This window comes from Gallus gallus, chromosome 1 (genome assembly GCF_016699485.2).
Source record: "Gallus gallus isolate bGalGal1 chromosome 1, bGalGal1.mat.broiler.GRCg7b, whole genome shotgun sequence".
In the NCBI taxonomy this organism is placed as follows: domain Eukaryota; kingdom Metazoa; phylum Chordata; class Aves; order Galliformes; family Phasianidae; genus Gallus; species Gallus gallus.
Genome location: NC_052532.1, coordinates 6,442,913 through 6,470,721, shown reverse-complemented (window position 1 = coordinate 6,470,721; position 27,809 = coordinate 6,442,913). Strand labels below are relative to the sequence as shown.

Sequence of the window (27,809 nt, the reverse complement as noted above, 5' to 3'; positions counted from 1 at the left end):
CCTTGTAGCCTTGACAGATGATTGCTTCCATTTGCTCTGAAAGAGACTGTTTCACACACAGGCTATCCACTACCAATCCCTGCTAGCTCACGGAAAGCTGCTTAGTGGGCCAGATCTAACAGCATGGAAATCGCTAAAATTCATAGAAGGAGAATCCTGCTCAAGTGAAGTGCTTCAGCACGTGTGCCACAACTTTATAGCGTGCATAAACAAGGTTATTTTGGGATTATACTGCTGAATCATAACAGTATTGCAATTTACGTTGAATGTCAGTATACAGCACATTCAAAATGCAGAATCTATTATATAATACATGGTTAATTTTCTTTAGTGTAATGAGCCGTTTGAGTTTTTCTCTTTATTGGAGATGTGCCTATAAGAATTAGGTGTAACAACTCCTCTCAAAATAAAATCTTAACATCTCAGGCAGCATCAGGATCAGATCAGCCCAGGCCCTGGAGTCACGGGAATGCAATTTTCACATTTTCTTAAAAGAAAAGTTTGTAACTTCACATTCAAGATGGAAAAACAGAGCTTGAAAAAGATACATTTTAAAAGACCAAGAGCTAGAGGAAGCACTGGAAAAAATGTTATCGTTTTGATCTTTATTAAAAAAAAAAGAAGAAGAAGAAAAAAAAAGGTGCAGCAGCCTCTTTAACTGCAGCATACTCCTTAGCTACAAAGAGGAGAAAATGCTGCCCTGCTGAAGTAAGAAGCCCTGCAAAGTTGAGCCTGTTTTGCCACTTGTACATGGGGAGGTCTGGAAAGGAGGCTGCCACTCTGAGTCACCTGCTGGTTTAACCAAGACCTTTCAGAGTGGAGCAGGCAGCTCTGGGGCTCAGGAAGAAGAGAGGTGCAAGCAAAAGGGGTTTCCCTGCTGCAAAGGAGAATGATGTACAGATCGACTATGGGGCTTCAGGGTAGGGCTCACACATCCAGAGATGCTGCAGCAGCTCAGGACCACCTCCATTCTTGTGCTGATCCCACTCAGCACAGCTGCTTAACTGAAAGCATGTTGGAGAGCAGTTATACAATGAGCTGGGTTAACTGCAACATTAGCTGAATTGGGTTAGAGAGCATTCATCCAAGGGCTCATCATGTTCTGGTAGTGGGGATGGGAACCAAAAACTGGAGCTGCAGAGCCAAGGGATGCTGTGATGTAGCTGGAGCTCCAGAGGTCCCTCAGCACTTTTCTTTCTGTCTAGTGATAGCATATCATACTGTACATCCTCAAAAGCAGAACCTGCCACTACAAGACTTGACATCAACCCTGGAAAAATTTACTGAAATCTGAAGTGGCACAAGTTTTCACTGATTTTCCTGTATCTAGCTGGTCACTGCACATTTCCTCCCACTCCTTCCAGCATTTCCATTTTCAAATGATGGAAGAATTCCATTCTACCTCTGTGAATTAGCATGGCTCATGGGTAACTACCCAACATCTCCATGTTGGTCACTTCCATGACAGATGAGGTGACTTTTCTAACAGAACCTGCATAAAGTAGGCCAGCCAGACACTAAGGTTTCAAACACATATTGTCTGATTTCACATATGGCGTCTAGGAACTCAAAAAGATATTGGCCATCAGTCCATAACCATCCATCATAACTGCCAGTCCAAACAATATTCCATTTATTTATATAGTGCTGTATAATTTGTTCTTGTGTCTGTAACCACACACTCTATGCACACGCTGGAACATTTGCCATGCATCAAGGGGGAATATATCCCCACTCTTTATATTTTTCCATTCTGGTCCCCAAAGTATTTGGTTGCAAAGAGCAGAACAAATGAAAACATTAGAACAAGAAGACTTCAGAGTTAAGTCATGCAATTACCAGTGATATTCTTCTCTCCAAACCTATAACTCGGGTCTGAACTACCATGGGATAACATACGATACAGGTTATATGATTAGCTCAGTAACACAAGCACAGCTGCTTTAACCAGCAGTGCAGTGTATCAGCAGGAAAAGGGTGCTGAGCAGAGCTGGTGGCAGGGATGGCTCTGGGCAAGCAGCTATGTGGTACTGTGCTCTGTGGTCCCCTGATGTGCAGTCACCACGCTAATGCACTTGGCTGCTTAGAAACCATGTGTACAAAGGCTGCATTTAATGAAATTGGCTGTATTTTGTCTTTTCCTCTCCTCTCCCTTTTGGAACTACAATCCTCAGTGGTGCAGTGTTTTTCTGCCATATGTTTCTCCTCCTCCTTCTCCTGTTAAAAAAAAAATGGATCTACCTTGCACTTCAGTAACTGCCTCTAGTCAGCAGGAATCAGCACTGTTTCCAGCCAAGGGACTTTCTGCAGAAGAGCAACTGTCTTTAGAGATAGCTACAGGACTGGCACTGTTACAGGACAGGACATCATGTTTGCCACCCTCCCTTGAAGAGAACAAGGTCATGTGGGGCACTTAATCAGCATCTCAAACAAAAGGGCTATTTTCTGGCAACAAAATAATTAGGATCAGAAAGTAAATGTACTCACCCCAGGTAAAGTTTTAATATTGTGCAGTGCATTCTGTGCCTCAAGAGCAGCTTTTCTTGTATAAAATGTTACGAAACAACAACCTATAGAGAGAAATGAAAAGCTTTCAGAAATTAGTGAGTATGATTTGTGAGAGTACAATAGGGAGGCAGAAAAAACAGTGGTTGAACAACACATTATGAAAGCTGGAAATGTGAATTATCACGAGGCTGCCTGAATGACATGAATAAAAGAAAGCTTGTATGGTTTAAAATAAAAAGTCACCCCCTGTGCATTGCATCTATAGCACCCCTACATTGTTAGTGAACTGTAATCACTTAGAAATTAAGTTAACTAAAATCCAATTGGCTTTGTATGGTGTAAATAAGGTTATATTTTTCTGTAGGCTCCCCATTATGCTTTGAATATGAGCAACAAGGCAAGCTCAAACCAGCAGGCATTTGTTGTTACATCCCAGGCAGAAAATCAGGTTAAAGCAGGACCTTATTTAGAGGGTTTGCTTTACCAATAAGTAAGGAGCTAAGAATCATGAAGTCCAATTCCCGGCTCCACACAGGACCACCCCAAATCCAAACCCAACATCTGAGAGCATTGGCCAAACACCCTTTGAACTCTGGCAGCTCGGGCCGCGCCCACGGCCCTGGGTATCCTGTTCCATGTCCACTGCCCTCTGGTGCAGACCCTTTCCCTAACACCCCCAGCCCTCCCCAGACACAGCTCCATGCCGTTCCCTCGGGCCCTGTCGCTGTCACACAGAGCAGAGCTCAGCGCTGCCACTCCGCTCACTGTGAGGAGCTGCAGCCGCCATGAGGCCTCCCCTCAGCTCTCCTGCTCTGGGCTGAGCAAACCCAGGGCCCTCAGCTGCTCCTCACACACCTGGCCCTCCCTCCAGACCTTCCCTCATCTTTGTGGCCCTCCTCTGGATGTATCATTGGTGTGGGACTAAAACAAGCACTGGCAGCTGATCTGCCACAATCTAAAGGCCCTGCATGTACTCCTAGGTGTGTACGTGGCATGGAGGGCTTCCCGCAGAAGGACCCTGCACCCACACTGCAGGTGGGGTGCAGGGCACAATGATGCAGTTTGTGACTTCAACTGACTTCCAGTAGGAGGAAAGCCACCCTGAGATCATCTCTGGTGTGCTTCAGTGAATAAAACAAGGAAAATTCCCACTTAGCACCCACTCTGCTGCAACCCTGTCTGTAAGGGAAACAGGTTGGGGCTGAGTGCAGCCCTTCTCCTGTGGACACAGGTAGTCTCTATGCTAAGAAGTGAGTCTCGAATTCCTTTGGAGCTCTGCAGCTGCAGTCAGGTGACCCACCTGGTGCTGGGACAGAGAAAACCTGCTGGGGGGCAGGAGTGGCTGTTGAAGTAAAAACCTATTTCATATCAAACAGAATGATGCCGATTTTACTGATGAACCAGCAAACAATCCCACTGTATTCATCACTGGCAGAGATGTGTTGCAACTCCAGGGAAATGCCAAAACCAAACAGAAAGTGTGATTCTCTTGCCTCATCACCAGCCTTCCTGCTCCCTCAGATAATGACACAGGCACAACACTTGTCCTTTGCTTGCACTGACTCCCTGGTGCTTACCAACATGAAATACCACGTCACTCCTCCTATGCCAGCTTTTTTTTTTTTGACCTCTAAGCACTGCCATAACAGCAAAGGGCACCAAGGAGAATGTGCACGCAGGAGAACACAGCTAGCAAGTGTCTGGCTGTGTGGAGGAGGCTCACCCCACACCTTGGAAGGAAAAACTGAATCCGGATTTCCCCCTCTGCTGCCTCTTGCTTGGCTCAAGCTGTGTATTGCACTATGAATGCTCCCTCTGGCTTTGCAGCGGGGCGAGCGAAGACCATTACCTTCATAACAAGCAAAGGTAATAATGTATTCCCAGCTGGAATGCAGCGAGTTTATCCCTAACAGAAAAGCGCTTGCAAGCAGTATAATACATGGGCAGGCAGGTAATGCTGACTTAACACAGCTGGGAGAAACACTTCCCATAATACCAATAGTTTCCTTAAAAGTTCACAGTTCATGAAAGAGAAGGCTTGATAATTATTTCAGTGATCACTGTTTGGCAGGGTTGACTATTACAGACAGCCAGAGCCTGCAGGTTTTGTGCTTCCCGTGAGTACTTCTAAAGCTTCTATTCCACTGGTAAACTCTGCAAATTTTAATTATTTGACTCAAAAATTAAAATGTGAAACAAATCAGAGTTTGTGACGTTTAATTGCACAACTTTGACAAAACAGCATGATGCGTTTCTGTCCTGCCAACTGGCTCCGAAGTCTCTGTCTTCTATCACTGTCTCTCCATTTGGTTTATTAGCTCTTTAACATAAAGCTTTTTAAGCAGGAGAGAGGATTTCAAGGAAAAAAAAAAATCAAGTGGTGGACATGACCTTGGAATTGCAATGTCCTTACCGTGGGTCTGAAGAGTTTCATTTTGGCTTTGAGCTCTCTGGGTTCATTCTGGTAAGAAGTTTGAAATCTTTGGGTTTATCGTTCTTGGCACAACTTGAAAGAACAGTGGTTGCAAGATGAATACCCGGTGAAATACCCTTCAAGTAATCAGTTTTGGGAAGTAATAGTGCAGGACAGAAAAATGTCTCTGAATGAAGACTGGGAGCAAACAGCAGCATAGTAGGAAACATGCAGATGCTTCCAGCAGATCATCAGACCATGACAAAGATGGTGCCTCTAAGCTCACAGATTGACACATCTGAAAATGCACACGGATAAAATCGCTACCTGTGCACATTTTGCTTGTACCATATTACACAGCCACAGCAAAACAGACCGTTTGCCATGCTTTGGGGAGAGCATGGACACGAATTGTGGACACTGGATTCTGAAGCTTTCCGACAGTAAGGTCAGAGTGGATTGATGAAAAAAGAAAGTATGAAAACCCAGAACATAAAAGGCGAACATGCACACAGTCCCAAAGGAGATGCTACAGTTCAGCCTATGGAGGTGCTTGCTGCCAAGGTACACACACTGTTGCAGCTCCAACAACACAGCTTTGAAGATGCCTTAAGTGTAAAATCCCTTTGGCTCAGTACCACGTGCCATAGGAGAAAGTACCAAATTCAGCTGTTTCTGCAGAAATACCAGAAGGGAGGACTGCTGTGTAAAAAACCAGGGCTAATGTGTGCTGTCTGACCAGTAGCTAGCCCTTGCTGAAGGATAACTAGGACTTTTCTCCATTTTCCCTAAGAAAATGCAATATTGCCAAAGACAAATCAGTGACACCACTGGAAAATAAAAAGTATATTTCCTAAGAGAAAAGAAAAGAAAACAAACTCAACCCTCCTCTCTGCAGGCCCCTGCACGTGTAATTGTGGCTTCATCACCAGCAAATGTGACAGCAGCTTGAACTCTAGCTAAACTTCTCTGCCATCCACATACCTTAAAACCTGACAGTGATAACCTTCTCTGCTCCTACTCAGGACAGCTTATAAGGTGAATTGGTTTGTGGACGTGGTTCTGCCTATTCTCAATCAGCTCGGTTTAACTCTGATTTAACTCCACGTAAGCTAGCATCTTCTTGACTGAAGGAACAGGAACTCATGCTGACAGCCAGTACTGCCAAAGCAGCAAATCTCTGCTTTTGTAACACTGGTTATACTTGGGCTGGAACTGTGTTTACTCTGTCATACATCTTTTCTCTGTACCTAGAAAAGACAGTGAATGAATCATGCAGATCCCTACAGTCCCTTAAGGACACTGGCAAAAACTCTGTGGCTATCCTGCCAGATGCTTGAGTAGAGTGAACAAAAGGTGCCACACAGTGCCGTGCAGCTTCCGATAGAAGCAAATGGGGGGTCCAAAAAACAATGGCGGACAATAGCCCTGCTTCTCAATTCTTCTGCTGATAAAACACATTGCTATATACACCATAATGTTCAACTTCAACACCTCATTAGAAAAAAGGAAAAAGATCTCTTCTCTCAGCATGTTTTCTCTTTTCTTTTTTTTCTTTTTTTTCTTTTTACCCAAAGGAAATTTAGTGCCAGAAAAAGACCTTGAGGTCCCAGCTGTTGGGAGAGAGTTGACACATTCAATTTTCCATGACACATCCAATTCACAAGCCTCTGCTCAGTCTGCCAAAGGCACCAATTAGCACCAGAGGTGGAGATTTTTATTTTTATTTTTTAACAGGAACCTGTTTAGCAAGACAAAGACAGGGGTAAACAGCCTTACTCGTGGCTGGAAACAGTTTTGCTTGAGTCACTGTCAAAGATGGCAGCAACAGATTGTACAGTGATCGTGCAGCCCTAGCTTCACTAACACAACTGTTCAGAAATTAGGCATGGAAGAAAGAAAACAAATGGCAAGGACACTCACAACAACACATCCACATGTGTAATTATTTGTTGACAGAAAAACTGTGTTTCTGGAAGACTGCAGACATACTGCAGAGCTTTCACCAGTAAACTTCAATCCCATGCAGCACTACAGGCCTGGGGCAGAGCGGCTGGAAAGTTGCATGGAGAAAAAGGATCTGGGGGTATTAGTCAGCAACTGTCTGAACATGAGCCAGCAGCATGCTCAAGTGGCCAAGAAGACCAATGGCATCCTGGCTTGTATCAGATATAGTGCAGCCAGCATGAGCAGGGAGGTGATTGTCCCTTTGTATTCAGTGCTGGTGAGGCCACACCTTGAGTACTGTGCTCAGTTTTGGGCCCCACACTACAAGAAAGACATCGAGGCCCTGGATCATGTTCATAGAAGGGCAATGAAGCTGTGAAGGGTATGGAGCACAAATCTTCTGGGGAGTGATTGAGAGAACGGGGATTATTTGTCTGGAGGAGGCCCAGGGGAGATTTTATTGCTTTCTACAACTCCCAGAAAGGAGGCTGTGGGGAGGTGGTGGTCAGCCTGTTCTCCCAGGTAACAGCCATAGGACGAGAGGCCTTAAGCTGCACCAGGGGGGGTATTCAGGTTGGATATTAGAAAAAACTTCTTCCCAGAAAGAGTGGTAAGGCATTGGCACAGGCTGCCCAGGGTGATGGTGAAGTCTCAGTCCCTGGAGGTTTTCAAGAAGGTAGATACGGTACTTAGGGACACGGTTTACTGAGCAGTGTTGGTGGCAGATGAAATGGCTGGACTAGATGAACTTAGAGGTCTTCTCCAGCCTTAACGATTCTATGGTTCCATGATGCAGAAAATGCCATTCCACTGATGGATAAGGTGATTTTTTCAAAGAACTGCTGGTGACCTCCTGCAGTTGGAACTTCTGTCACTGAATTAAGCACTGGTGGAACATTCAAACCCATTCACCCATCAGTTTGAACATGAAAAGCTGTGCTGGTGCCTTCAGAGAATCACAGAATGATTTGGGAAGGTTTTAGACCTCAAAGATTATCCAGTCCCAAGCTCCTGCCACACACAGGGACACCTTCTACTAGGTCAGGTTGCCCAAATCACCATTCAGTCTGGCCTTGAACACTTCCAGGGATGGGGCAGCCATAACCTCTCTGGGCAACCTGTTCTAGTACCTCATTTCCACCATAATAAAGAATTTCTTGCTAATATCGAAATCTACCCTATTTTAGTTTAAAGCCACTGTGCCTTGTCCTACATCTTTGCACTCCCTAACAAAGAGTCTCTCCCCTTTGTTAGGCTGCAAGCTCCAGCGCAGACATCGCTAGGAGCTCAGCCATGACGGTATTTTTATCACTTTCTCCCAGTTCAAGCACAGAGTAATTACGCCATGAGAGCTGTTTACATCCTTAATTTTGGGCAATGAACAAAAGGAAGCTCTCCTCCGCTCGGAGATGTGGTGGATGCACTCCTTACCAGCTTTTAATGGCACTGAAATCTGTGTAAGAGGCTTAATCTCTCAGCCAGGATTTTATGCTCGAATGAATACGGCAACCTCCATCTTGCTTTGAGTGTGAAAACGCTCCTCACAGCTTCCAGTACAAATACATGGGTTTTATTTTAAAGTTACCAGCAATTATCCATGTGTATCCATAGGACAAAATAACCCCCAGATGCGGATGGGGATTAAAAGCTGTCATCGTATGCTGTGCTCTGTGCTTTTGATTTGCTTTAAGAAAAATGTGCTGCAATTTCCTGGAAATTAAACTTTTGAGACTTAAAAAAGCAAAAACGTAGGTTAAAAAAACCCTGATATTCTTTAGTGTGATTTATGAGTTTTTGTAGTTTTCAACTGACAAAATTTGTCAGTTTGGATCTCTGCTGTGTTGCGCGTATTATCACCTGCTGCCAGTATCTGAACCCTAACCATAGGGTATAGCAATACAAGAGCTTATCAGTGCGTCTGCAAAGCCTGCAACAACTTAAAAGTATGAAATTTGCTTTACCTTCTAGACTAATAAAATAAACACTTCAAAACAGCTATAATGATTATCTGATGATTGAACTCTGTATTCTTTTAGCAAGTAATGGAATCCTGGCAGACAAATTCAATTCAAAATACATTCACATTCAGGACATCAACAAAGTCATCATGTTGTGAATTGAAAATTCCTTTAAAGGTTGCGTTTGAATTCTAAGGGGCTGACAGATCAAGGGACTGAAGGCCCTGGAAGGCTAAATGAGTGAAGTCCCGCTATGTTTCTTTCTTTCTGTGAATGAAGCTCACTTTTGTGTGTGCATTTGCAAGCAGAACAGGTGCTGGCTTCATACAAACTTGGAATCTCAATTGGGACAGTAGCTTCTTGTCAATGCTGCACAGTTCAACCTACTTTAAGTTAAGGAGGATTTCTTTTTCTTTCTTCCATCCCCTCCAAATGTTCCTCTCCTGATTTTCACATTCACTCTTCCATTATCGAAATCTAAACATTACACCCATGATTTAACAGGGCTGCATTTCTAAAGGGTCTCTTGCATTCCAGCTGTTCCCAATGCTGAAAGGTGCACTCTGTAAATCACAAACAGCTGCGTGAGCAGAATGATTTGCAACCAAACACACCATGACCTACACTGTCCTTTTCCAAAAGGCAATGAAGATATCAAAAATCCTCATCCACCAAAGGCACTGCAAAGACCAACTGCTGCAGGAGCTCGGGCGCCGTTGGGCAGTGAGCATCTCACATTCATTAATTTTTGCTGCATTCAATGGAAGCCCTGTCTGGCTCTCTATTATGGATTTTAGTGCAATAGGCTAACCTGAGTGAAAGACACCATCCTAATATTAGGAGAGGCATTTCCAAACTTAGAGATTTTGGTTTGGCGATTCTATACAGAAACGGAGAAAAACTGGGGCTGGCTGAATAGCAAATACACAGACATTCAAGATAAAGGAAAACAAAGCCTTTCCAGAAATAAAAATCCAACTGTTTCTGCAATTCTGCTGAACAGAAAAAGAAGGTGGCTAAGGCATTTTTGATTCCTGCCTGCACCTCTTGCTCTATTGTATGTGGAATCACTTGAGCATGATGGCAATGATTCAGTCCTGAAGCAATCCCTGATAGAATTGCCATACGCTGCAGAAATCAACCTTTAACGATGCCGCCTCCCAATTAGCTCAGGTTTGCTAATAGTTTGATATAATTGGCACCCTGATGGAAACTTTATTACCAATCCTGTCACCAGCCAGGAGCCTGAAACGCCACTCTAATGACAGCACATATTAGAGCAATGCCACTTCTAATATTAATACATTAGCTGCAGGTAGGCAGGGGCTCATACACCAGAAGGATTCACAAATGGGATGTGCCAAATTCCACTCTGCTTTATTTTTTCGTCTGCTTATAACATCCAGGGAGGCAACAGAGCAGCCCCAGTGTGCCCCAAACCGCCCCTCTTGCATTACAGCACAAATGCTGCAGGCCTGGAAAAGCCCTGTAAATGGCCAGTGAAAAATGATCCCATGGAGCTCAATTTTTTCTCCCTGTGCCTTGCAAGTTATGACGGCCTTTCTGTTAATTGGCCACAAGTCCTAGTTTGCTGTCAGCCTTCAGCTGCACCGGGGAGCTCTTTTGGAGGAGTCGCACTCTGTCATTCCCATACCCTTGTGAATACAAATGCTCTCTATAAATGTCCTCTGCCTACAAAATGGAAGCGGTATTTTTTTTTCTTTTTTCTTTTTTTTTTTGACCTAGATTAAATCTGCTGCATTTTCAAGCCTTTTGGGAAAGCAACTAAGAACTAATATGCACTGGTTCGTGTGCCACAACACTTCCCTGCCCATTATTATGTAAATCTTGACTAAAGTGCGACACAGATAGAAGAGATATCACAGGCAAAATTGCCAGAATCTGCTTTTCTTGCTCTCCGAAATAAGCCACTTATATTAAACAGTTTAAGTGTCTAATAGCTATAAAAATATGGGAAGAATTTCAGTGTTCATTTTTCATATAGGACAATGACCGCTGAGCTCTCGCATTGCCTGCATAATGACCAGGAAGTGAGCAGCCAGCATGTTGGTATGGCACACTGGGACTCTCTGGTTTCCTTTTGAAGGATGGGGCCAACTTCCACATCTGCAGCTTGGGAATGCTTGTTCAAAATTTGCAATAGATTATTATAAAAGTTAGGAAAAATGCAGGTTCGGAATTTGATTACATACATTGTGGCAGGGTAAATAAATGCATACAGATGAGGTTTATAGCATCAAGGCAATTTCATGTCATTACTACCTAATCTGTACTTAAAGAATCCATCACGGCATGCTGAGATGTGAGTTGACCTGTAATGGTCTGGGCTTACAAGTCAATGAATCATAGAATGGTTTGGGTTGGAAGGGACCTGAAAGATCACCTACTTCTAACACCCTGCCATGGGCAAGGACATCATCCCTAGACCATGTTGCCTAAAGCACTATCCAACCTGGCCTTGAACACCTTCAGGGATGGAGCATCCACAACTTCTTCGGGCAGCCTGTGCCAGTGCCTCACTATTCTCTGAGTAAAGAATTTCTAACTAATAATCCAGATCCACTTTTACTTTAAAACTGATACTCCTTGTACTGTCATTCCATTCCCTAACAAAGAGTCCCTTCTCATCTTTCTTGCAGGCACCCCTTAAATACTGGAAGGCCACTATAACGTCTCCCCTGGATGTTTCTCCAGTCTGAGCAATGCCAGCTCTCTCAGCTAATCTTCATGGGAGCAGTGCTCCAGCTCTCTGAGCATTCTCCTTTGTCTTCCTCTGGACTGACTCTACCAGATTCAAAACTTGTAAACTCTGAAAGTGCTGTGGAGATATGTGTGAGCAGTCAGTGGTGGAAATGCCACCATTCTGGCTGGGACCATTAATTCCCTGCAACCCTTCCAAGCACTCAGTCACTGCACATCTGTTGGAGAAACATTTCTTGTGCTGTCCCAGTAGGAAGAAGGTTCTCCACCAACAGGAGTCAGAAAATCAGAACCATTGCTCAGTACCTCTTCTCCCGTTCTCATTTGGTCCGTTTGCACTTCTGCGTCTTGAAGGCAGAGAATAACTGGGATCTTAAACATCTAAAAATACTGCTTACAATAAAAACTGCTTGTTAAAAAAAAACCTGCTTGTCACAGCTTTTGGAAAAAAAATTCTTGTGAAAGTAGTACAGCAAAAGGAGAGGCTGAGGAGAGAGCGTTCCAGTCTCCAGTTCTGTGATGGGTCTCCCTTGGGTGACCATTGTACTAGTAAGGTATAGAAAATAACATATGTGGGAGAAACAGGAAATATTTTTTGTTCTGACTGGAAATCATTCTAAACAAAGCGTGTCATTATGCATGTATACTGCATCACAAAGACATTTTGAATTTTGGGCAAATATCCACATGAAACTACAACACAAATGATCACTTATTTCCTATGCTGCCTTGTCTTCATTTCCCCTTTACCTCTTCTTTCATTCTCTTCCTTCCTATTCTCACATTAATTCTGCTTAATCTTTAATTCACATTCTCTTTGTCTTGTATGAACCCTTACTCTTTTCTTCCAGGAGCTGATCATTGTTTCCTTTTTGCCTTCCCTAAATAGTAATTATTGATTTAAAATTACTGGTTTTGAAATGAATTACCACATCCTCAGCCATTATGCAAGTGAACTCCTAAGTCTGTTTATCTGCCAGACGTGTTTTTGAATATAGTACAGAAACATGGTTCAGGGCATAGATGCTCAAAAAGGTGGGAATGAAAAATTGAGATGTCTTCCTTTATTAATCCTTTCTTACAGCAGATAACTGGAGAGAAACTGTATTTCAATTCAAAAAGACTCCAAAAAGATCATGTTTACAGAAATTAATGTAGACAGGAACATATCTTTCACAAATGACATTTCAAAAGCCCTTTACTCTCCACCCCTGATATTCACCAGTAGCAAAATCAAGCTTTGGAGAACAGGGGCTGACAAAGCTGCCTGTCCAGCCTGGAAAGAGAAGGCTCTGGGGAGGTCTTATCAGTGTGTATAAACAGGTGATGGGGCAAGTAAAGAAGATGATGCCAGGATCTTCTTAGTGATGTCTAACAGGAGGCCGAGAGGACATGGGCTCACATTAAAATACAACAAATTCCATTTAAGCATAAGGATAAAAGTTTTTAATGTGAGGATGATAAAAAACTGGCATGCATTGGCCAGTGAGGTTGTAGAGTCTCCATCCTTGGAGATCTTCCAAACCTGCCTGGATACAGCCCTGAGCAACCTGCTGTAGACAAGCCTGCTTTGAGCAACGGTGTTAGAAGAGATGAGCCCCAGAGGTCCCTTCCAGCCTCTGCCTGTGATTCTGTGAAACAATGAAAGAATTTAAGAGGCTTTTTCACAATATCCTACTAACACGGTACAACTCTTTCAGAAATATATTGCAAGCTTACTTAACTTCAGCAGACAACATCAGCTAAATTGCTGTTTTACTGTTGCTCTCAGCAGTTGGGAACCAGCTCTCATTCACTAGCAAATTTCACACACGAGATAGGTTTCTTCATAGCAAGACAGGAATCTCTCTTTTCTTTAGAAACAGAACCAAAAACATTGGAATCTCAGCATGGTGCATGTTGCCACAGACATACAAGAGCATAAAAATGCTGTGTGTCACATCTTGCTTTCAGAAATACATCAAGAAATTAATCAGTTCAGAAGCATTAAGATGCATTTTTAAGTTACAGTTCATCCAGTCCTGTTGCATTTGTTACATCACAAAGCTTTTAAAATTCAATGTAGGCCTTCATTATTAGAAGACTATTTATTCATTTACAGTTCTGACAGCTCTGAAACCCTGAGCTTGTGTCTTGTAAAGATCATAGAATCATAGAATCATAGAATCTGAAGGTTGGAAATGACCTACAAGATCATCTAGTCCAACTGTCCTCCCGCTACCATTGCTATCACAAGCCACTAAACCATATCTCGTAGCTCCTCATCCAGATGCCTCTTGAACACTGCCAGGGACGGCAACTCCACCACCTCCCAAGATGCCTTAGGTAAGGCCAAAGCTGGTAACACAAACAGAATTTGTCCACAGAGAGAGTTGTGAAAGAAGGCACAGGGTAGAAAGTCTATTGATGACACTTAATGAAAAACAAAACAAAACATTTAAAAAGGAACGACTAAAAACAATCCTATTCCTTACCCAGAAACTTGTTAAGAGGACAGCGCACAGGTTCATTTCAGCACTTGTTTGGAAGCTTTGGTCACCATCTTTGCAACAGAATTTAAACCTGACCTTGGGTAATTCATTTCTAGGAATAGAGTATTGAAGTTCTTCTGAAAATAATGTTCAATGCCCATCTGAATCTTCAGATGCTTAAATGCTTTTGAACAATCTGGCCTTTAATCTCCCTGTGCCCCAGCTTCTCCTTGTAAAATGGAAAGAATAAAATGTCCTGAGCTCAAAGGAATACTCTGAAGAAACCATTAAAAAAAAAAAAAAAAGTGAAAAGATACAGCAATAATAACGAGGTGAGTAACTTGCAAGCGCTGCTTCTGTCTAACTAGCTATAGTTTAGCATGCTTCCTCCAAAAGTTTGCTTATAGGAAATGGAAGAAATCAATACAAGACATTCAAGCTGGCATAAGGGGCACTTAAGCAGTTTAGGAAGAAATTCTAGCTTAAATATTGCCTTAAAGTAAGGCAGTATTGCCCTGAGCTTCATTCAACAGAGACCTATTATTCCCCCAACACCCATCAGCACCTAACCCCATGTTTTATTGCCCAAACTACCTAATAGGGGCTCCAATCTCTGCTGGTCAAAGAACTGCCTGAACTTCCACACTGAGTCGTGACATGTTACAATATACACACTGATTTCAGGGAGCTAATTTTCACCTGTTTGAAAACCTGTTTTCTTTAAAATGTGCAGCTCTTTTCCATCTTTACAACCCACTGTCTGAATAAGTTGTACTCGTGGTTCTGTTCGCCCAAGATGTGGCAAAGTGATGCTTGCAATTCTTCCTTGACTTCAACTTTATAAACTCTTCTGTATCTGGTATTGATTCGCAGACACTCACAGTTTCACTCTCACAGGGTCACAGCACATGTCAAATCTTTCCTATACTGTGTACACCTTCTATCAGTCTTTCATCTAAGGAGCTTCACTTTCCCTGAACTTGTTAGCAGTGACACATTTATCCCCCAATTAAGATATATATATATTTTTAAAACAACAACAAAAAAAGAAAAGATACAGAAGAAATTTCTGGCAACTCTTCCATCTTTCCAGCTGGTTGAGACAATTTTATGCAGATGAAGATGCAACTCCACAGAGCCTTTGAACTTTAAGTAGCATCTTTACTTGGCTTTGAACTCTCAACAGGGCCCGTGATCTTTCAAAGCAATATATTCTGCCTGTGGAAGCTTCAAACAAGGGGGAAAAAGGCACGGTTAGAAAAACTGCAAAATATGTTTTTTTTTTCTTCTCTTTTAAATGCTTGATGCTCCTGGAAATTAACAAAAAAACAAAAACAACAAACCACAACTGAGTGGTATCTGAAGAAGTGTATTCGGCACTCGAGTGTTTCCCTAATTAATTGTTTAGATGAGTACGAAAATAAATGCAGCGACAGCAAAGATAAACAAACCACTTTAGTAATAAAGCCATATATTTGTGCAGACACACAAAAATAAATGGCAGCTCTTAATGAGCACAAGCAACGAGAGCAAAGAACACACTCCATGTGGGGTATCCGAAAGCTGAAGCTCAGAGACATTTGGGAGGTTTCTGGCAACAGTCCCTTCATGTCTGCTCCTTGTACAGAACTGACGTTGTTGCAGCTCCTAGATTTGCACAGACTGATGGGGTAAAACTAAAAAATGGGCTGAAGAAGACTCATAGCTCATGCTTCATCTCGCCGAGGCAGCCTCAGAGAAGCAAGAAAAGCACTTGTGCTGAGAGGGATTGTTATCTCAGGTTATGATTATTGTTATTTATTTTTGTGTGATGATTAACTAATGTTAAATCAATGAAGGAAGATGAGGAATACATGTGTAACGCTTATGCTTCCAAAATGAGAGACAAAAGCTGTGATGACTCATGCAGTCTCTTCTTGTGGCTGGAAAATGAACTAATGATGGGGGAATGTGTTATCTTACAACGCTAGGGCAGCGTGTCTCAGAGAGGACAACATTAGATTTTCACACATAATTTTTCCAAAGTTTTCTCTATGTTTCCCAGAATCAGGACTCTCATCATCTCCCCATAAAACTATTTCACAGTCTCACAAGCATTTTTAAGGACACTATTTATAGCATGCACTTAATTTCACCTTGCTATTTACATCTTGAAGCTTGCTAAACAACATGACTACTTTGCAACTCAATAACAGAGTGAAACAATAAAAACCTATGCATTTTGAAAATAAATGTTACCCCCCAACAAGAAATTATACAGTCATAGAATCATCACTGAGATTGGAAAGACCACTAAAATCATGTAATCCCACCATCAACCAGCATAGGACTGCTATAGACCATGTCCCTCAGTGCCACATCCACCCTGTTCTTGAACACCTCCAGGGACAGTGACTCCACCACCTCCCTGGGCAGCCTGTGCCAGTGCCTCACCATTCTTTCTGAGAAGAGATTTTTCCTAATATCCAACCTGAACCTCCTCTGGTGCAACTTAAGGCCATGACCCCTCATCTTGTCTCTATTACCTGGGAGAAGATGCCGATCCCCACTTTGCTACAATGTCCTTTCAGGGAGTTGTAGGAAGCGATAAGGTCAAGTCTTAACACTACAGATGATTTCTTTCTTGTTACTAGCAACCATGTATGATTTAAAACTGATTAAAAATCTATTCACCAATATTTAATATCTATTAAGGTACAGGAACATTGAGAGTGTAGTGGATGACCCAACAGGTACGTCTCAAGCCCTCTATTACTGTATGAGAGCAGTCCAAACAAGACGCTACCATGATACAGAGTCCCTATGGCTCTCCAAATATCTGTATCTCAGACGTGGCATTTAATCAGATCAAGATTTAAAATAAATCTCCAGCAGCCTGTTTCCAAGTTATGACAAGACAAGCACTTGGCTAGAGAGGTAAAGGCTGTATGAAATGATTGGCAACTTCTCAGGACAAGAAGAGAAAGGAGCAGAATGATTGGCAACTTAATCAGAAGGAAAAAGAAAAATAGAGAAAAGGAACAAAAGGAGTTCCTAAACAGCTATGTGTTGGCTCCTGCAGCTGTCAAAGGTGGCCTTGAGCAGGCAGTGGCAGGAGGGCTTACACTGAAGCTTGTCTGCAGAGTAGATGAAACTATTCAGTGCTCCTTGGCATCAATAGCACGCAGAGCCTGAATGTATCTAATCACATTTGGTGCGGCATGATGCTGTACAGAGTTCTCTGCAGGTCACCATGCCTGTTAGAGGAACACATCCAACAAAATGCCAGCCTAAGGGTTCTTTGCTACCAAAAATTAATATTGCTTTAGAACAAAGTCCAAAGTTTTATCTGAAATCTTTAAAAATAAAAATAAAAAAAAATCCAAGGGGTCCTTGTAGCATATTTTGCCTTCAGCCTCTGCTCTTTCTCTGACAAAGGGCTCTTTCAGTGCTTTTTTTGCATGGAGACCAATCTGAATAATCATAATATTTAGGTAGTAGTGCCCTTTATTTAACACTGCGGTGTGCTTTTGTCTTTTATTTAATGTGTTATTATCTCTAGAAGCATCTATGTTAAGCAAATCTATGAAAACTTCTTGAAGGAGAACTGAGGAATGGTGGGTTAGGGGTCAGCTTGTCAAACGAGCTTTGCAACCACCAGATTTTACAAGCATTGGTTGGTTGCTGTTTCCAAAAAAAACCCCACCCTACTAATAGGTGACTTGTATTTGTCCCCAAAGTGCAGCAGATCTACAGAGAGACTGCAAAGCTATGTCCAAGAAACGTGAAGTTTCTTTCCCCAGATAAGATGGAGGATAGGGGAGTCAGGAGGTACGTGAAGGCAAGTACTGGTAGGACTGGGACCTACATACTGTATCATGTGCTGGCTCCCATTAAGTACTATTAAGGCAAATCTGAAGATATTACCAAGCAATTCAAAATTCCCTATCAGCCTGCAGCACCGTTCACTTTTACATTTTGCATGCAAGAAAGATAAACCTTAATGTATAGCAAAATTATTTCTGAACCTGCGTATCGCATGTTTTCACTATAAAACATATCACAGGCTTTGACACAGATAACTAAGCGATTATTGTCAACTTCCTCTTATTCCATTAGTCTTAAAAGATAGGATAAAAAAAGCTTTTCATGTGCAACAGCAGGCTTCAGATTAGTCCTGCAGAGTTATCAAAAACGTGGAACTAAATATCAGACAAGCCCAATTTAAAATGATGAAACACTTCCGAACTCTAAAACAATTAGGCTGATTTACAACATGCAGCCTGATACACTGTAGGTTTGAATCCCTTTTTCTTGCTTTTTAAAAGGGGAACATTTTTTTTCATGCTAGTCTTAGATCAGTGTCATCAGGATTTTTTTTCCTGACTAATATTCAAGAGCAACTCCTACACCACCTAAAGCCACTTGTGGAAGGTTCTTACTTCCAAAGGTTGGCTGCAGACAATGGAAGAGCAGCAGCATCTCTTTTTTCCCTGTTTTTTTTTTGTCCACGTTTGGTACCAATTTCCTTTGTTTTCAATTCTAGGTCCCTAATTTCTGCTGGTAAACCAAGGATTCTGAAGTGCTTTGAAAAGGCTTGCAGTTTTCTCCTCTATTCCTCATGGTTGTTCCTAGAAAACACATGCATTTAACTGCTTCTGAACCTACAGGGAAGGAGATTTAAACAAACACTGACACTTGCAATGCTGCTCTGGCTGAGCATTGTACTAGAAAGTCATTATCAGAGCTTCAATATCCATTTGATTATAACTTGTGTTTTAGGAGAAACAGAAGATATGAGAAACTCTGCCTTCAGTTACAAGACTATGGCAGTGATGGCAGTAAAACTGATCAGAGCCTAGACTGAAGGATCCTTTGGCTCCTTTATTACAAAATACTGGAATTTACAAAAAAGAAAAAAGATCAAAGGTACATGGCACTGACAACACTTTCCTAAGGCTTTCACTTTTGCAACACACACAGACAATGGATTTTAAATGAAAGTTCAATTTCTCTAAACTTAAGAGTATTAATATTTTAGTATGATTGCATTTGTGAATGAAGACATTCAGAAAGCCATTATGTTTTCAACTTAGGTTAATAATAAGGCTATTTTTCCACCCACTCTCTGGCACAGCTGTAATGTTCTTGGCCTCAAGTGGGAGGCAATGTGGAACACGGATTAGCAAGATGGATGATATACAACATACAGTGCCAATTCACATAAAATATTACTAGATTGGAAATGACTGTTTACTGTCTCAGTGATTACATGACCACTTTTTTTCCTTCCAAGGAACATACAGTATGTGTATGTCCTCTATGCCAATAAAGCTTAGAGCGTAGCACCTGGGTAATGACAAATTAATTTTTGAGCTAAGCCTGATGATGGGGTCAGCCAAAATCTTAGGCAGAGTTTATCCCCAGTACTATTTTACATGGCAGAAAATGCATCCCTCGCATTCATTGGTATTAGCACAGAATGGGGATTATAAAACAACAAACAGAAAATAAATGAGGTGGGGGGACCAAAAATAAGAAAAAAATGCTAGAATTGTGTCTGTTTACAGTACAATAACAAAATACTATCTTATTGGCAGGGGGTGGAGTTGGAAACAGCATCCCATGGTCCAATTCCAAATAAAGTTGGACAAAACATTTAGGAATGCACTAAGTGGAACAAACGTGGATTTGGCAGATGAGAACTGGATGGGCTAGCAGGTTTTTTTCTATTAAGACAGCTTTCCAAGCATGAGACCTTTGCGTCCTGGAAGGGGAGACATTTTGCCCGATCTCATACCCAACTCTCCTGATGAAGAAAGCAGCCCAGCCATAAGCAGATGAAGATGGAGGGCTCAGCTCTGGCTTTGGACAGTTGAAGGCAGCAGCATGTTCAGTTGCCATCATACTTCCAACCACTAAGGTCACAGTTACCTTGACACAGCAACCTTCTTACTGAAATTTACTTTCTAACCATGGTCGTTTTACTAAGGCCTCATAAAACATGTATTTCCAAGTTTTGTGTTCTGTCCAGTAATAAAACTTTTTTTTTTTAACCACAATGTCAACACAAATTGTTTGAATTACAAGTGCTCAGGAGATCCCATCACTTGGAGTATTGGCTACAGCCCCTGCCAAAATATCAGCAATACTTCAGGGTTGAAAAATGTTTTCTTTAATAATTTTAGTGAGAGAGGGATTTCATGTGAAAGAAAAGTGCCTCAAAGTGGCTAAATTGTCACGTCCCCAAGCAGACCTCCTCTGAAAGGGCTGTTAGCAGAATCCAGACATTGCCATTTTCATGTAAATGTTTTACTGATTTAATAAAACAAATAAGCAGGCTTCTATCCTTATTATATCAACTGCAGATGACCTACAGTCACTGAGACACCTATTCCTACAAAAACTGTCCCACTGAAATTAATCATCACGTTTACTCCTCCTTCCCCCATAAACGAACATCTAATCTCAGCACTTTGAAATGCACATTAGCTACTTCAATAAGTAAGATGAGCAATTCTTGGTTTTTTAACCACCCAGAGCCTAAGTGGATGATCTCTTTACATCTTTACATGCTCTGGATGACGAACAAGACATTAAGTATTGGAATTTTTCCTGTTGAGTAGCCCAGTAAGGCAGAGCCAAGCTTTTAGTCTTGCTCGCGTTGTCATTTCCAGAGTGTCAGACTTTCCATGATCAGTACATCCCACGTTCAGGTCACCAAAGCCTCAGCTCTGCACGCCCCAGACTTGTTTCAGGGAGTTGTTCCAATGCTGTGATCCACCACCCAAAGTTCTAAGTCTGCTCCTTTGGCACGCTCAATTTGGCAGCTGTAGGAGAAGGACTGTTAGATGAGAAAGAAAAGGCAGAAGTAGGCACATTCTCTTCTCCTACTCATTCTCTAACGAGCTTTGTGCTGTTTTCTTTTAAATCTTATTTAAAATTTCAGCCTTGTACAGTAAGATCAGCAGGAACAGATATTTGCTTCAGTAGAGATGCACAAAGCCCTTTTTGTTGACGACAAGTGCCCAAAACTCTGGTGTCTGCACTCTGCAGTCTTATGGCAGCTTTCAGTCCATCTTGTTCATTTGTGCCATCAGTGTTTCAGGACAAAGATCATTTTAACAATCTGTTTGTAGAGTGTGTCTTACAATCTGCTAAGTGCATCTGCGATACATATAGTAAATGTTAATAGGAGCACATGGTCAAGGCTGGAGCTGTCGATTTCAGGTCCCATTGTTGTGCGTAGTGCACGAGTCTTGCACAGTGGAGGTGGCTGCACTTTGAGTCACTGTGTGCATGCAGTGTGTCACCCTGCGAGTCCAGAAACTGCCAAAATTCCCTACAAAACAGTTATTTTTTGGGCGGTCAAAATAGTCCAAGAGTCAAAATTCCCTGAAAAATATATCCCCAAAGCAATGTGTTTCTAGGGAAGCTTTCAGAAGTTGAAGCCATGACCACATCCATGAGATCACAGTGCCAAATTACCTTTTGCAATATCCTCCTTAAATACAAAACGAAGCCACAAAACTTAGGGAAAATGAGATGCCAGGCACTACCTAATGAATTCTCAATCATAAACAGTACAAAGAAATGTCTGAAAAGATTCCCTACTCTCTCTTCTACATAAGATTGTTCCAAAAAATCACATCTGGCCACAGTGGTGATAATGTTTCTCATCCTTCCCGAATATTTATCATGTTTTTTTTGTTTTGTTTCGTTTTTAAGCCAGCAAGTGCTTCTGACATTAGACGCACTGCACACTGCTCTCCCACTCCTTGCAGCACAGATTGTTATTCTCCTGCTTTACATGCTGATTTCTCTTTTGTGAACTGAGACCTTGAATATTTTCACAAGGGAAAAGCAGATCAATGATTTTTTAAGAGAGCTAAACAATTCTGTGTAATGAACATCAGTTGACATGGGCAATTACACTTCTTCACACACAAAAAAGCCAAAAACACAAATACAAAGAGGAGACTGTAATTCCTCTGAATGGCATGTGCCCTACTGACTACAGCAGAATGTCAACTGCATGCACAAACAGGGGTGGGTGAAGTTCGGGAGTGAAATGCGGATCATTATAATGGAAGATGCGTAGGTTAATAAAAACTTTTGCCATTTCATTTGGCCAGCAATAAAGAAAGTTGCTTTAGAAATCAGCCCGCTGTTTCCCAGTTTCCATTGAGAATGGTCCAAAGCCACTTTTTTTGTTTTTGTTGCTGAATGCATGGATAATTTTTCTGAAATTTCATATATTCTTTTTAAAGAGTGAATATGAAAGGAAAACAGATAATATAAAAAATAAAGAAGCTGCATACTTCAATGATACTTGTACCGTTAAAAAATATTTTGCAGAAACATCCAATATACTACGTCTTCCCTTTAATGGTTAAAGCATAGGAGCAAAGTAGGAAAACTGTGAATATCTTTATCACTGGCTAGAAGCATGTCTCTGGCTATGCTACTCTGCTTCCACGCATCTGAGCTTTCCTATAACGTGAATATGTTAACATGGCTTATTTGCATTTCTGCTTTCATGTAGGAAGTCACACAAAATACCCTCCTGGATGTCGCTGTGGCATCTTTGTATAATGCAGGAGTGAGAATCCTGTATTAATGGCAGCATTAAAAATACCAGCAGCATTATTCAACAAAACCCCTCTTCAACATGATCAATCCCTGCTCTCGTTAGCAGGGCTTGTGCAACCAGCCCAGCCCCACTCCTGTAGTACACATGCACTCATGCTTCACCATGGCCACCATCCATGGCAGCCGGGATGGCCACTTACAACTGCTAAAAATCATTCCTTCATTAGATGCTTGGAAAATCATCTGTAGCAGGCGAGGTGATTACATTTTACGTACATACACTGATATTTGTTCTTATCTTCAAGCCTATTCCTATTTAGCAAAGCAGTGAAGAACATGCTTCAACTTTAATCACCTGCTGAAGTCATCAGGGCTGTGTGCTTAGCTGAACAGGGGTCTTTAGGAACCAAATATTATTTTTAGTAATAAGGAGACCTGGCAATACACTAGATGGAGCATTTGATAGTAAGTAACATTAATTCAATTAAATCCTCTAACGGCATACACTCTTCAGCTAATGTAGTTTACAGTGAAATTTTCTCCTGCACTCATTTAAATATAATTGCTGCACTTATCTTGTCATGAGGAAATTTCTGAAGGTTACTTGTACTGTGCATGTGTAAACCTACAAGCCATGCTGACCTTTAGTTGTGAGATTTTTTTGAACTACTTAGACTGCAGCACCTAAAATAATAATGATAATGATAATAATAATTCCCCACTTTCACACAGCACCTTTTAACTCAATATATACCCACGTGAAAGCTAGGAAGCAACGAGGCACAGAAAGGTATGCTACTAGCTGAGGACTGGAAAGGAAAACTAACACTTGGGAATGTGGAGAATGTAAGGGCTGGGAGATAATGCACTCTGAAAGCAGAATTTTGGTGCAGCGTTTTGCTCAGTTCTTCCAAAAAAGCACGAAGGGGTTACGGCATTGAGACAATTTTGTATCTGCTTTTCACACAAGAGCTGGTATTACTAATAGCTGTGGGGCACATCAGTGTCAAGGTGTGGAACCATACTCTGTGATAGCTATCAGCACCTGATTGAGCATAGCTACTGACAAAACCCGCGGTCACTGAGGTTGGTGACACTCCCAGCTGCTTTCCTACAGGTCTCACTTAATGTACTCAAAATGACTGATAAAACTGGAAACTGGCATCAGTTGAAAAACCCAACAAACCAACACTGAAATTCCAAAACAAAATAATCCAGTCCTAAAGCAAAGCAAGACTTCAGTGTGCACAAATACCCATAACTGTTTGGAGAGTTTAATGCAATACTGAAAGGACAGGCACAGAGATACGAAGAGAAACCTGCTGAGCATGATGGAGGTGAGTATACTGGAAAACCCCACATACACACATTGAACACTTCAGGCCCTTTTCTATGGCAGACCTTCCACCACAGCTCTTAATTTCTCCGTGCCTAAGTTCTAGTACTGCAAAAGGAAACTGCTTAGTTTCTCCATCTCTGCAAGTGCAACCAAATGTAAGGATGAGAAACATTTGATGTAATCATGTCTCTTTGGACATCAAAGCCTGACAAAGCTTGCTTTTTGCAGCATTAAATAAAAAAGGGAATAAACACTCTCACTAATCCCATCCCTGGAGGTGCTCAAGGCCAGGTTGGATGAGGCCCTGGGCAGCCTGATCTGGTGAGTGGCAACCAGCCCGTCACAGGGGATTGGAACTGGATGATCTTTAAGGTATCTTCCATCCCAAGCCATTCTATGATTCTATGATTTTCATCCTCTTGGTCAAGCCAAGACCTATTGGATGAGGACCCATCAAGAGACTTCACACAGCTCTTATGGCACAGCTGACATCAAGGGAGAACTTTTATATTAAGTGTTGACAGAGGAGACTCTCAGTCTCAGGATTTTCCCTTCCATAGAGAGTTACCCCCGTGCCCATGAAGTGAATTAAAAGTGACAACGAGAACAATCTAACTGAGCCAATGACAACAAAACCCTTTGCGCTACAGAAGATGGAGCCCCAGAGGAATTACTCAATGCAGTCCATATTAAATCTACAATGATTTTATATGCCATGATCCGCAAATGAAAAGGAGGCCTACTGTTTAATACCCATTTTAATTGAGGGGGACATAGAAGGAACAGGGCTTAGTACCTATGTGTCTGCTATGTGCTTGTTTTCTGGCAGTGGTCCTTATTAGATCCACTTCATACATGATCAAACCAATTCTGAGTTCACCTGGGTAGTGTTAACATCACCAAATCATTGTGCCAAAAGAGTTCAGAGATTTGAGCACTGAAAATGAAGGCAGCAGATTTCATCCAGACACAGGCACAGGCAGAACATTGCCTGCCTGCTCCAAGTCACTCAGCAATTTGGGAAACGTCCCACAGCCCTGTGTATCTCACTTTTTCCAGCTGGTAACAACTGCGTGCTGATATTTGTCTCCCTTTGCAGAACACTCAAGAAGTGTGGCTGAGCAGTGCTGCTCCACATGGTGCCTCGCACGTCCGTACAGCCCTGACGTCTCACACAGCACCCTACATTAATCCACTCCCTGTTGCAGTACAGCTCCCGAAAATTGCAATTGAAAGCATGACATCTTGAGCTACGAGGATGGATAATTATTGTTTCAAACAAATTTGCCCAGTTCAGTTAGGCAAATAAGAGACGCAGTTTATTATAAAACCACTTCTTCCACCTCCTTCCAGCTCATCTCACTCTTCTGAAAGAATGTATGACTGGGACGCAGTCATTATCTTAAATTAAAACCATGAGGTAGTAGACACCGGAGCTTTTTCCACTGCAAATAATAACAAATTTATGCATCACAAAGTTTAATCTGTAGAGTGGAAGTCTAACGTCCCACTTAAAACTGCATACTCATGGGCATAGATGAGACAGTAATTAGGTTCAGTGAAAACCTGAAAAGATCCACTGGAAACATTCAAATTTAATTTATTCACGAGCTTTTCTCAGAGTGTTTTTATAAGCAATTAGAAGTTGCTTATGAAAGGAATCACAGATTCCTGAAAATGCCTTTTTCATGGAGGTAGACAGACCAACAGGTTTATATGGCACACGCAGCCTTCCACCCATATACTGCTGGCTGGAATTAAGCTCAAGCCTGGTTTAGAAGTCACTAACAGACTGGGTCCCTAGGAAGTTACTTGTCTGAAATAACATGCTGATGCTGACAGTGCATGATGGAGTGGACAGATGTCTAAAAAGCTCTGCAGTACTACCACTGGCACTGCCCAGCTCTTCCTGGCTCCTGTACCACAGACACCTGGCACTAAGCAGGTTATGGGTCCAGCCAGCACTGAAGCATACTCAGGACCTTGCTTTCTGTCTCCTGACGCAAATGAAAATGCAGGGCAGCAAGGTCCAATGCAGCAAAGATTAAATTAATGAACTTGCATTTAATTCACACTGCAAATGCTACACAACCATCCGTTCTGTAACATATTTTAAAAGGTCGAGGATTAACAGACATCCTTTCAAGGCTTTCCTGGGATTTAAAATTCACATCAAGAACTAGGAAAATCGATGTCATATTTATACTAAACCATTTTACATGGTTTTTGGCTCTTTACCCTGCACTGTAATATTTAAGTGTTGTCCACAACATCTCAGCAGTGATGGAAAATTTCCTCCTGTTCTGGATTCTTTTCATGAGCAAAACTTCTCAAACTCTGGCTTTTAATTTTATGCTTTTATTTGTGTGTATTTGCGCAGGTGCACCACTGTCTCATTGTTGTGGGGTGACAGGAGTACAGTACGAAAGCAGTGAGATGGAAATGAGTCTTGGAAGCTGCAGTAGCTGAAATGCTTGCTCACGCGGCTAGCTCACAACCACACCTCATTTTGACACTGTTCAGTTGTAGAAAACTTTCTTTGAGCTCCATGCCAAAGGGTGTGAAGATTTCAGACTCACCTTCAAATCCTTCATAAAACTTCCTAGTAAAGTCATGAGCAAATGGCTCAAATGTTAGTAATGAATGGAACTAGAAACAACATATAATGAAGAAAGAACTTTTTGGAAGCCATTGCTCTTTAAGAAAAGCACACATCCTGTTTCATGTGGTAACAGTCGAGTAACGTATGTTTACTCAATTAAAAAGAAAAATGAAACAGGAAATTTGGGTGCTGGGATCAAAACTCGTTGATATGAGATTTACTGTGCAACTGAAGAAACTGGATACCATAAATTTCAAAGTGACGTCCTGTGTCATTGCAGATGGGTATGTTTTAAATGTATGCATCAATCTTAAAAACATTTAAATGTGTGTGATTTTATGTCTGGGGATTATATCCATAGATGAATTCCTGCATGCAGGTGCATGCAGGACTTGACTTAGATTTTCTCCACATATTACAATTTTTTGCCTTTGAGATTATACATTTGAGAGAGAGGTTGGGCATATTTTTCAGATTCAAGAATGAAATTTGATTAGCTGTTTTTTCAATTTTATTGAAAGTTTGGGCTTTTTTACTGCCTCCCCATGTGTCCTTTCTGATACAATGACAGCATCTCTAAAAACAGATTACCCATTTATATTAATACATTTGGGATTATTCTGGGAAGGTTCTAAAATATTCTATATGTAAATGCTGGATGGTTGCATTAATGGATAACTGCTGAAGATGGATAAATGCTGAAGAAGTCAACATTATAACAAGGCTCTGCATGCCTTTTTAACGACCACGCAAGGTATTCTTTTCCAGCACTATCTTAACAAAAGACCTATATTTTAAGCTCCCTATTTCTCAATCATTAGCCTTCAATTGCTTTTAAAAATGATATATTAAAAATAGATAAATATCTTTTTTTATTTGGCTTTGTTGTTGTTGTTGTTGTTGTTTATTGTTTATCCTGAAGTATCAGAAAAACTGAGAACACATTTTCAGCTGGCATTTTCTGAGGTACCTGGAAAGTGCTTGGATTTATTTAACATCTGAACTGAAGCTCAAGTATCCTTTTACATAATGCATCTTTTCTCCAAGTGTTTATCAGACATGAACATTAGAGATCTATTAAGAAAACCGCAATTGATTATGAAGTTCTGCGCTTCTACGGGCTTGCCTCGGTATTGGTTTTCTATCTAGTTAACTAAACTGATTCATGTAGTTTGTTCAAGTTCATTCCAGTTTATGCACTTTTTCAGCATAGATTTAATTAGCAATGTGCTTATACAGTCTTAGCGAAGTTCTCAAAATTCATAGACATTTACAAATC

The 27,809-nt window shown here is 41.5% G+C and overlaps 1 protein-coding gene across 1 annotated transcript in view; it reads right to left on the bottom strand.

The window, feature by feature from the left end:
- The window catches only part of CELF2 (CUGBP Elav-like family member 2), a 195,877-nt gene that overhangs the window by 91,967 nt on the left and 76,101 nt on the right, over window positions 1-27,809 (bottom strand). The window contains 1 exon segment of the mRNA NM_204260.2: window positions 2,488-2,570. Coding sequence (NP_989591.2) covers window positions 2,488-2,570 — 83 coding nt within the window.